At 39.6% G+C, this 12,094-nt stretch overlaps 1 protein-coding gene across 1 annotated transcript; it reads right to left on the bottom strand.

Annotated features, from left to right (window-relative positions):
- Positions 1-2,913: 2,913 nt before the first annotated feature.
- LOC128514403 (trace amine-associated receptor 13c-like) lies at positions 2,914-3,963 on the bottom strand. Its single transcript, XM_053488252.1, has one exon. It carries the CDS (start codon positions 3,961-3,963, stop codon positions 2,914-2,916), a length of 1,050 nt encoding a protein of 349 aa, XP_053344227.1.
- Between the last annotated feature and the right edge of the window lie 8,131 nt (positions 3,964-12,094).

Raw genomic sequence — 12,094 nt, 5'->3', positions numbered from 1 at the left:
TGGTACACTGGTAAGATGTGTTTGCCCCCTAATCCTAAAACTCGTTGGGCCACCCTTAGCAGCAACAACTGCAATCAAGCATTTTTAATAACTTGCAATGAGTGTTACAGCAGTGTGAAGGAATTTTAGCCCTCTCAACTTTGCAGAATTGTTGTAAAACAAGCCACATTAGAAGGTTTTTCAAGGTCTTCCCACAGCATCTCACATGGATTTAGGTCAGGATTTTGACTAGGTCACTTGAATGTCTTTGTTTTGTTTTTTCTTCAGCCATCCAGAAGGGGACTTGCTGGTGTGCTTTGGATAATTGTCCTGCTGCAGAACCCAAGTTCGCTTCAGCTTGAGGTCACAAACACTCTACCGGATATTCTCCTTTAGGATATTTTGCTACATTCATGTTTCCATTTGACACAGCAAGTCGTTCAGGTCTAGAAGAAGCAAAACAGCCCCAGACCATCACACTTCCACCACCATATTTTACTATTGGTACTGGTTCTTTTTCTAAAATGTGGTGTTACACACAAAATGGCGCACACACCTTTCTCATCAGTCCTGAGAATATTTCCCCAAAAGTCTTGGGGTCTTTTGTGACCTCTTGAATGAGTTGTCCTGGGCTCTTGGGGTAATTATGGTTGGCTGGCCACTTCCAGGAAGGTTCTCCACTGTTCCATGTTTTGCTATCTGTAGATAATGGCTCTCCAAAGCTTCAGAAATGAGTGTATAACCATTTCAAAACTGATTGATCACAATTATTTTTTTTCTCATTTGTTTTTTAAATTCTTTGGATCTCGGCATAATGTCTAGCTTTGAGGATCTTTTGGTCTACTTCATTTTGTCTTCTTTGTTGTTTCTGGCGGCTGGCAGCCAACTTATAGGTGCATTGCTGCCACCTGCTGGACTGGAGTGTGGCTCATCAGATTAACAGTAAAAAATAAATAAACAAAAAAAAATGGATTATAGTTCCTTCTCTTAGATACTAAACAGCCTTTTATTTATTTTCCAGTTCTTCTTTCCTAGTATGTTTTCTATAACATATATAATTACAATATATACAATTTGTTATTATACGTGTTACTGTCTCTATTTGTCCACAGATTTTGCATTCTCCAGTTGGGTGTCTATTATCTTAAGACTTCGGTTTAGTCCTGTGTGTCCTATTTGCAGTCTAGTTATGATGATTTCTTCTCTTTTGTTTTTGCCCCATGCTTTCCCTCTTTTAATCTGTTTTTGAGGTTTATGCATGCATCTACCCGTTTCTTCCTCATCCCATTTTTCTTGCCATATTTTGTTTGTGTGTTCTTTAATTATTTTTTTAACTTCTGCTTTGCTTATTGGGGGTTTATTTGGATATTTTTGCTTTTGACTGCTTGTTTGGCGAGTTTATCTGCTTCTTTGTGTCCTTTTACACCTACGTGTGCTGTTACCCATAGGACAATAATTCTGTCTACTTCATTTTGTCAGGCAGGTCCTATTTAAGTGGTTTCGTGATTGTGAACAGGTGTGGCAGTAGTCAGGCCTGGGTGTGGCTAGAGAAATTGAACTCGGGTGTGATAAACCCGAGTTATGTTTTAACGGGGGATGGCTTTTTTTCACACAGGGTTATGTAGTATACATCAAAAATATCAGGTAAGCTTTCATTTACAAGCATCTAAAATGCTCAAAAAACAATTTCAAATTTGACTTTTTACAGGTATAGTATCTGACTAATCTAAGGTGTTTCTAACAAAAAAAAGTATATTGATTTTACACTTAATTTTTTTTCTTTTAGTTTTTAAAAACTACAGACTAATTAGACATGTACAAGATTATATAAATCTGTGTGCTGTCATTCAGATAATCAGCAATATTTTCGTTTATCACACAAGGACATCAAGTACATGATGCTTTAGCACAAACCATTTTTATGGATAAGAAACCTACGCATTCACATCTTTTTAAAATATTATTGAGGAGAACATCATTACATATTAAACATTTAAATCCACTCAGTCGCCCTTTTTATGGATAACAGACAATTATAAATTAACTTGTACAAGCATCACAAGCCTTCTTTTTCTGGAATAAGGCCTTATCTACTGTGAAACACTGGCACGTACACCACAGACAAGAGAAGTGAATCACATTGATTATCTTGTTACGGTGGAACTCACTTGCCATTAAGGTCAATGGGCGTGAGTCTCGAATATGGAAGAGACTTGGTAAAAATGGCTGACATGCAAGTGTCACATGGTAAAAGCCATTGCTGGCAAAAAGAACACAAGGGCTCGTCTCACATTTGCCAAAAAATATCTTGATTATGCCCATGAATTTTGGGCCAATATTCTGCGGATTAACATAAGTTAAACTTTTTGGAAGGTGTGAATCCCGTTACATCTGGCATAAAACTAACAGCATTTCAAAAAAAGAACATCATACCTAAAGTCAAACATGGTGATTGTGTAATGGGCTGGGACTGCTTTACAGCTTTAGGATGTGGACCACTTGCCATAATTAATGGAACTATAAAATGCACTCCCCCAAAAAAGCCATTCCTGCTTGATAACAATTTAATTTGGCTGAATTTAAACAATTCGGTATAGAAGAGTGGGCCAAAATTACAAACAATTGATTGCAGTTGTTGCTGCTAAGGGAGGCACAACCAGTTATTTCATGTAGGCGCAATTTAGGTTGAGGCCAGGCAAGCTTGGGCAGTTATTCCATTAAAAATATAAATCATCATTTAAAAACTGCATTTTGTATTTACTGGGTTATATAAGTGTAATATTACAATTTGTTTGATGAAACATTTAAGTGTGGTAAATATGCAAAAAAAAAAAAAAAAAAAATCAGCAAATGCTTTTTAATGGCACTGTATATTAAAATAAAAATAAATGTGATCAATTTGTTCATTTGTTGTTTTGCACAATAAACACATTTTTAAGCTGCATAAACTTTTATGTCTGAGGAGTTAGGAGCAAATATCTTTAGTGTAACAATTAGATAAAGTGTTTTTCTGAACCATGGATAGAAAAGGCCATATATGATGGGGTTGAATGTTGAATTAGTGTAACCCAACCAGAAAAATACATCATATATGATTGCTGGCGTGGTAAAGTTTGAAAGAGGGTCAACTAGAGATATAATGGAATATGGCATCCAGCATAAATTAAATGTACCCACAACAATGCCAAGAGTTTTTGCTGCTTTTTTCTCATGTTTCACCATTTGTAAAACATTTTTTGAGGTCACATCAGGTCTGGTTTTTTTTGTCCCCTCCATTTTCTTTGCATGCTTTTCTGAAACCAAAAATATTTGTACATACAAACTAATCATAATACAGAATGGCAAAATAAAAAAAAATAATGTACCTATAGAAGCAATTACTGCATTAATCAATAACAGACAACTTCCAAAACAATCTATGGATGCAATATAATCTTCTAAGTTTGCTTCATTTGATTTTATACCAACAGTACTCAAAGCATACACTGTAGCCAAAATCCAACTCACAGCTGCCATAAAAAAGGAAACAGGTAATGTAATTCTTGTAGGGTACTGAAGGGGATAGCACACAGCTTGATATCGATCTGTAGCAATAGATATCAGGTGAAAGGTTGATGCAGAAGTGAAGACAAAGTCAAAAATAGAATGCCAATAGCAGAATTCTTCTCCAAAGTACCAGCATCCATCCAAAGTCCTGACCATGCTGAAAGGCATGACTGTCAATCCCAAAAGTAGATCTACCAGAGCCAGAGACATCACCAAAATGTTTGTAGGTGTGTGAAGTTGTTTGAAATGAGCTATAGAGATAATGACCACAGCATTCCCAATAATTGTAATGACTATTGCAAACACCACTATTGAATATAAAACAGTTTTAGTTGCAACATCATGGGAAATTTTTACACATGAAACATTTGATTCAGGATAACAGTACTCTGTTAAATCTTTTACTTCCAACAAAGATAAATTTTGAGCTTCTAACATCCTTCAATATAATTTCAAAATACCCTGTTTAAATCATGGTCTCTTGTGCAAAATGATTACTTCTTTAAGAATTGTCAGAAGTTATATTGGCTTCCCTGTTGCGAGATGAGGCCACCTGAGAGACAGTAGTCCAACAACAAAAATGTGACTTCCCCTTTTATTTAACAGGGAAATTAACACATTTTGTTGCTATGCACAAATAAGCATATTGCAAGAATATAATTCCTTTTAGTACATTGGAGAATATGGTAATTAATCATTGGTATTTGAAAAAAGGAAATTATTGACATAACATTATTCAAGGACTTACAGTACTGATTTAGTAGTGTGAAAAAGAGTTTGCCCCTTTATTTTATTTTTTTTGGATGTTTGTCACACTTTAATGTTTCAGATCATCAAACAAATTGAAATATCAGTCAAAGATAACACATAACTACATGGCCCTGTGTGAAAAAGTTTGCCCCCTAATCCTAATAACTGTTTGGGCCACGCTTAGCAGCAACAACTGTAATTAAGCATTTTTGATAACTTGCAATGTCTAGCTTTTGAGGATCTTTTGGTCTACTTCACTTTGTCAGGCAGGTCCTATTTAAGTGCTAACTTTAATTAAGCCAACTTTGTGTTTTTTAAGGTCAGTAGTGGGGTACATCCCAGTAGTGGGGTGAGGACATGGAGACCTTCATTGTTCTTCCAAATAAAACTACCCTTTTCCCGTAAAACCTTGCCTCATGTATGTGTCTGTAGTCATGCCCGAGTCTAAGATCATACAATATACACTGTGATGGAAAGTAACGAATTATATATACTCACGTTACTGTAATTAAGTATTTTTTTGTGTACTTCTACTTTTTAACGTAGTTTTTTAAATCTGTAATTTTACTTTTACTTAAGTATGTTTTGTTTGAAGTATTGTACTTTGCTACATTTTAAATCATATTTGTTACTAAGTAAAAAAAAAAAAGTAAAAATAATGCAACGGTGAGGTTGCATTATTCCTTATATTGCATTGTATTGAAGGGGAAACAAATATTGAAGGGGAAACCACTGCACTGATTGATAGATGGGCGGGGAGAACTAATGCACTAAACTCACAAGAACAATGGAGACAGACATCCAAGATGGTGCCGGTGAGGTCGGCTGCCATAACGACTGCTCCGACCTATTTTTCTTTGTTTTTGTATTTTATGGTAATTTTTAGTCACTTTAAACCGGCAAATTCATCACCATTCAGTCCATTAAGTACCATAGAGATACTCATATTTCTATTGGTGTTTGATGTACTCACAATTAGACATTTTCTAACACGGGACTCGGGGAAGTCAAGGTATGACTTAATGGTAAACAACAGCTGGTGCAACGGGCGTTGTTTCTTTTGCATGCTCCTACACACCCAACCTGGAACTACTGTCCATCATGTGTCGGCCCTTGTACATTCCTCACTAGTTCGCATTAGTCATAGTCAGTGCTGTTTATATCTCGTCTCAAGCGGACACGGACACTGCCTTATGTGAGCTGCATTAGGCACTTACACAGCACCAAACACAGCACCGGGACGCCAAACTTTCATCGACACATTACCTGCCCCACCAGGTGCGAAAGGACACTGGACCATTGTTATACAACAGTCAAGAACAGCTACAAGTCACAATCTCGCCCTCCTTTTGGGAAATCCAACCAGGCCACCATCTTCCTTATTCCAAAATAGAAAAACAGCCTCAAACAGAAAGTTCCGGTTCAGAGAGAGGTCGTGCGCTGGACGGATCAATCGGTAGCCACATTACAGGACGCACTCGATGACGCAGACTGGGACATGTTCCATAACAGTTCCGATGAAATCAGCGTGTTTATGGAAGAGATTGTGGGATTTATCTGGAAACTAGCGGATGATACCATGGAAAAAATGAACATCAGAACGTTTCCCGATAAGAAGCCATGGGTGGATAAAACCATCCGCAACGCTCTGAGATCTCGCACCGGGGGACATGGACCCGTACAAGGCTGCGTCATACAACGTCTGGAAGTTGGTGAAAGAGGCAAAGCAGTGCTACAGAAGGAAACTAGAATCACAACTCCAACAGAGTAACTCTAGGAGCCTGTAGCAGGGACTAAGGACAATGACAGATAAAGAACCAACATCCGGTACGATGAACGCGGACGTGACTCTGGTAGACCCTTGTCATCAAAAGGAGCCCAGTGGAAAGAGTGGAGAGCTTCTGATACCTTGGCGTTCACATTACACAGGACCTGTCATGGTCCTGTCACATCAACACCATGGTGAAAAAGGCCCGGCACCGTCTCTACCACCACTCCTGCACCATAGAGAGCATCCTAACGAGAAACATCTCAACCTGGTTCGGGAACAGCACCATGCAGGACAGACAAGCTCTACAGAGGGTGGTGTGTTCAGCTAAACGCATCATCCGCACCAAGCTCCTTGAACTGCACTCGATCTACAGCAAGCAGTGCTGGACCAAGGCCAGGAAGATCGTGAAGGACCTCAACCACCCCAGCAATGGACTGTTTTCTCTGTTGTGGTCAGGAAAGCGCTTCCGCTCCCTGAAGGCCAACACAGGTGATACGGTCTCTAAACCAGATTAACACTAATTATCTCCCCGTTTTTTCAAAAACTGCACAGAAATGAACACTCATGGACATTATTTATCTGTGCCCCATACCCCAGTACACAGTAGACCGGACAATAAAAATTTGCACACACATTGCACATTTGCACACCTTCTGGACATTTTCATTCATTTCCACTTTTTATTTGCATTTAAATTTATTTTGTCTTGTATAGATAGGTTTTATATTTCTTATATATTTTTGAATTTTTTAAATATTTTGTTCTACTTTCTTTATAGTTCAACTATTTATTTCTCTCTTATTTCTTGTTAATTGTTTTTTTTTTTTTTAAATAAGGTCACAGGAGGTCGAATAAGTATTTTAATGCATATTGTATTTTGTATGACTGTGAATGCGATAAATAAAATTTGAATTTGAACAGATGACAGTGATGGAGACCCAGCAGAAAGCTAAATGTCTTCAAATTCTTCTGAAGCAAACCCCTGGCCATGTTTAAGCGACCACTTTCATTTCAAGCGCAAGAAAAGCAACAACTTTCTTATGCAAAGGTGTTCCTTCAATTAAAAGCAACTAGTTTCATATGTATATTCCCTTGCCATTTTTGAACTATACTAGAATCCCACCCCTGCTGTTAAAAAAGTAACCTGGTAACTTTTACTCTGAGTAAATTTTTTATGAGCTACTTTTACTTGAGTAGGTTTTTAGACTGGTAACTTTACTTGTACTTGATTGTGATGTGGTAGATCCACTAGCTACACTTCTTTAGCAAAAATAAAGATTATCTAATGTATAAAATAAACAGTTAGAAAAGTAACAAGTCGAATGTGTGTGTGACGTCTGGCCATGATAGTCTTACCCAGTAAAGGCACATGCCAAAGAACAAATACACCTCTTTGGCAAATATAAAACAAACAGAATGGAGAGACAAAACAAGAAATTGGAAGCAGAGCAACCATCTCTCTTTCTACAGTACATGCGCACTCTCCGACACACATGCACGTTTCGTCCCACAAAATATCTTTTTTTTGCTCACACAAAATATTGACACTTTGGGCACAGTTTTGACATGCTTACATAGTGTACTAATTTTCGTTGCCAGTTATTTAGACAGTAAAGTCTGCATGTTGCCTTATTGTGTAGCAGTACAGTAAATCTGTACATTGACTACTCCACAGTATGTCTAATTAAAATTTTTTATAGTATTATCCCTTGAGAACATTATAATAAACTGGTTGCTGAAATGGGTGTACTCACTTTTGGGAGATACTGTGTATACACATACACTGCCGCTTAAAAGTTTGGGAAAACTTTTTAAGTCCGTGGTCATATCTTATCCAAATTATGCAATTATTTACCTTGAACAGTGGTCTGCGAAGCCTCTATAATGGTTCTAATCTGAGGTGCTGTTCTGCAAAATCTGGAGTTTGTTCTTGGTTTCCTTGGAAGGTCTTTATAAGAGCCAGTTTCATCATGGTGCTTAATAGGTTTTACAAATGCATGTGATACTCAATACTCGTAAACCAAGACTTGCTCGTTTTTTAAGTCCAAATCCACTCGCGAACCACATTATTCACAATCCGAGGTTTCACTGTCTCTATATGGTGAGGTTAATAAGTATTTGATCACCCTGTAGTTTTGCAAGTTCTCTTACTTAGAAATCAAGGAGGGGTCTACAATTTTCAGCATAGTGGAAATGCTGAAGTCTGTGCGAGACAGAATCTAAAAAGAAAAATCCGGAAATCACATTGCATGATTTTTTAAAAAATTGATTACTTGCTTATCAGCCAGATTTCTGACCCTAAAAGACCAGTTATTTTGCTTTTAAATAGTCCATATGCTTCTTATGGAGCCACTCCTTGGTTTTCCTGGCTGTTTGCTTTGGGTCATTGTCATGTTGGAAGACCCAGCCACGACCCATCTTTAATGCTCTGACTGAGGGAAGGAGGTTTTTGGCCAATATGTCACAATACATGGCCCTGTTCATCCTCTCCTTAATATAGTGTCATCCTGTCCCCTGTGCAGAAAAAAAAAAAACAGAGCATGATGCTTCTACTCATCCTTCTTCTTCCTCCAAACACGGCGAATGAAGTTGAGACCAAAAAGTTCTCCTGTGGTCATCTGACCACAGGACTTTATCCCATGACTCCTCTGGATCATCCAGATAATCTCTGGCAAACTTCAGATGGTCCTGGACATGGGCTGACTTAAGCATCCGTGTGATGCAAGATTTTAAACCATGACGTCTTAGTGTATTACTGATGGTAGCCTTGGAAACGATGATCCCAGCTCTCTTCACGGCATTGACCAGCTCCTCCCATGTATTTCTGGGCTGATTTTTCACCATTTTAGCATCATTGATACCCCATGTATCTACTTAGACTTTGACTAATCGTGGGGTGCACAGGTGTCTTTATGACAGCTAACTAAGACCTAAAAAAAAGCTAATTTGAAATCATGAGCAGAGTGTAGCTGGGCTATTTAAAAGCAAAATAACAGGTCTTTAAGGGTCAAAAATCTGGCTGAAAGGCAAGTGATCAAATACTTATTTGACAGTAATTCACAAATAAATTGTTAAAAAAATCATACAATGTGATTACCATATTTTTCTTACTATGCTGAAAATTGTAGACCTATGCATGAGGAGGAGAACTTGCAAAATCACAGGGTGATCAAATACTTATTGACCCTTACTGTATGTTTATGTGTGTGTTTGAGTATATATATATATATATATATATATATATATATATATATATATATATATATATATCCAAGGTTCCACTGTATATAAACTCAGCAAAAAAAGAAACGTCCCTTTTTCAGGACTGTGTATTTCAACAATAATGTTGTAAAAATCCAAATAACTTTACAGATCTTCATTGTAAAGGGTTTAAACAATGTTTTTCATGCATGTTCAATTAACCATAGTCAATTAATTAACATGCACCTGTGGAATGGTCGTTAAGACCTTAACAGCTTACAGAAAGTAGGCATTTAAGGTCACAGTTCTAAAAACGCAGGACACTAAAGAGAGTCTACCAACTGTGAAAAACACCCAAAGAAAGATGCCCAGGGTCCCTGCACATCTGCGTGAACGTGCATTAGGCATGCTGCAGGGAGGCATGAGGACTGCTGATGTGGCTAGGGCAATAAATTGCCATGTCCGCACTGTGAGACGCCTAAGACAGCGCTACAGGGAGACAGGAAGGACAGATGATAATCCTCGCAGTGTAAGACCACGTGTAACAACACCTGCACAGGATCGGTACATCTGAATATCACGCCTGCGTGACAGGTAAAGGATGGCCACAACAGGACTGCCCGAGTCACACCAGTAACACACAATCCCTCCATCAGTGCTCAGACTGTCCGCAATAGGCTGTAAGAGGCTGGACTGAGGGCTTGTAGGCCTGTTATAAGGCAGGCCCTTACCAGACATCACCAGCAACAACGTCGCCTATGGTCACAAACCCACCTTTTCTGGACCAGACAGGAGTGGCAAAAAGTGCTCTTCACTGATGAGTCACGTTTTTTTCTCAGCATTAGTAGTAGCATTAGTATCACTAGCGTCTTTAGCTGCATCCTTGAAGTGAGCATAGAATGTGTTCAGCTCGTCTGCCAGAGTTCGTCATACCGGATGTTGATGCTTTGTAGTCCGTTATTGTCCTTAGTCCCTGCCACAGGCTCCTAGAGTCACTCTGTTGGAGCTGTGACTCTATTTTCCTCCCGTGGTGTTGCTTCGCCTCTTTCACCGCCTTCTGGATGTTGTATGACGCAGCCTTGTACGAGTTAATGTCCCCTGACACAAGCCCACGTTATAGGCAGCATTGCGAGATCTCAGAGCGTTGCAAATGGTTTTATCCACCCACCGCTTCTGACTGGGATACGTTCTGATGTTCGTTTTTTCCGTGGTATCATCTGCTAGTTTCCTGACGAATCCCACAACCACGCCCATAAACATGTTGATGTCATCGGAACTGTTTTGGAACATGTCCCAGTCTGCGTCATCAAGTGCGTCCTGCAACATGGCCAGCATTTGTTTGTATTTTGGCATAAGTAAGATTGTGACATGGTTGAATTTCCCAAACAGAGGGCGGGAATGTGCCTTGTAGCCATCTTTGACAGTTGTTTAGCAATGATCCAGTGTCCTTTCGCTCCTGGTGGGGCAGGCGATGTGCTAATGAAAGTTTGACGCTGCGTTTATTGTGGCAGGGGATTTCAACAACGCCAACCTCCAAGTGCCAAATTTCATTCATGTCGCCATTTTCCTCATGCCAAAATACAAACAAAGGATTACTGGTAGTTCTGGTTCAGAGAAAGGTCGCGCGTTGGACAGACCAATCAGTGGCCATGTTGCAGGTTGCACTCCATGACATCCCGGTGTTGTGTCTGGTGCTGTGTGATGCCTCATGCAGCTTGCATAAGGCAGTGACCATGCCTGCTTGTGGTCGAATGAAAACAGCGCTGATTATTACAAATGTAAATTCCAGAGAAAGGTAAAAAGGATGACATTTGATGGTCAATAGTTCCTAGTTGGATGTGCAGGAGCATGTGAGAGGAACAACACTCACGCTGTTGCACCAGCTGTTGTTTCATCATTAAACAGATGCCACCTCCCTTTGACTTTCCCGAGTCCCGTGTCCTGTCCATGCGGTGAACCGAGAAAAACTTGGCTGGCTGGCTGGCTGACGTGTTTCGGCACCGCAGGGTTCAGCCATGTCCCGGTAAAGCAGAAGAGATTGCAGTCCTAAATGTCTCTCTGGAACTTTACCCTGGCCTTGAGGTCATCGAGTTTGTTTTCAATGACTGGACGTTGGCGAGGGTTGCTAGGCAGAGGTGTGCGGTGTGCATGGGCTCTTAGCCTGTTCCTGACATCAGCTCAATTCCCTTGGGGCCGCCGCTTCGCATTGCAGTCTTTGATCTTACTCAAGATCTCACACGGCCATCTTGGATCTGGAGTTAAAAACGTCAAATTGTGAGTATATTGTAAACCAATAGAAATAAGAGTATTTCTATGGTACTTAATGCACTCAATGGTGATGGATTTGCTGGTTTTAGATCACTGAAAACCAACTTAAAGAACAAAAACATAGAAAAAGGGGTCCAAGCAGTCATGATGGCAGCTATCCTAAAAATAATCTTTTACGTTTCATAATTCTCAATTTTCAATTCTTCTACAGCCCTTTTGCTAGCAAGGCCCTTTTGCTTGATAACAGCGTATTTTTGCTCTGCTGGTGTGAGTTTCCTACAGGACCAGATGGTCCTGATGTGTGCTGATATGTAGAAAAAAATTAGCAAAAGTGCCGATCGTAACTGGCTAGTCTCAAGAATGCATGCACCTGCTTCTTTTTTGTGGGCTGTCGGTAGGCAGGAGCCATTTCCACCTTCTTTCCCTGGGGTTTTTGCAGTCCTGGGCCAATGCATGACCCAGGTTACTGTGCTTCGGTCAGGCCAGGATGGTATTTCATTGGGTTCACCAGGAGTCCAGCCCTTCTGTGCTCTTTGAGAACCTGTTGGAGATGGTGGAGGTGATCTTCTCAGCTGCACG

Source organism: Clarias gariepinus, chromosome 2 (assembly GCF_024256425.1).
Source record: "Clarias gariepinus isolate MV-2021 ecotype Netherlands chromosome 2, CGAR_prim_01v2, whole genome shotgun sequence".
In the NCBI taxonomy this organism is placed as follows: Eukaryota; Metazoa; Chordata; class Actinopteri; order Siluriformes; family Clariidae; genus Clarias; species Clarias gariepinus.
The sequence above is the reverse complement of the archived record's forward strand: the minus strand, read 5'-3'. Positions and strand labels throughout refer to the sequence as shown.

Excerpts from the sequence above, each read along its gene's own strand:
- LOC128514403 (XM_053488252.1), bottom strand. The coding sequence starts at position 3,963 with ATGTTAGAAGCTCAAAATTTATCTTTGTTGGAAGTAAAAGATTTAACA.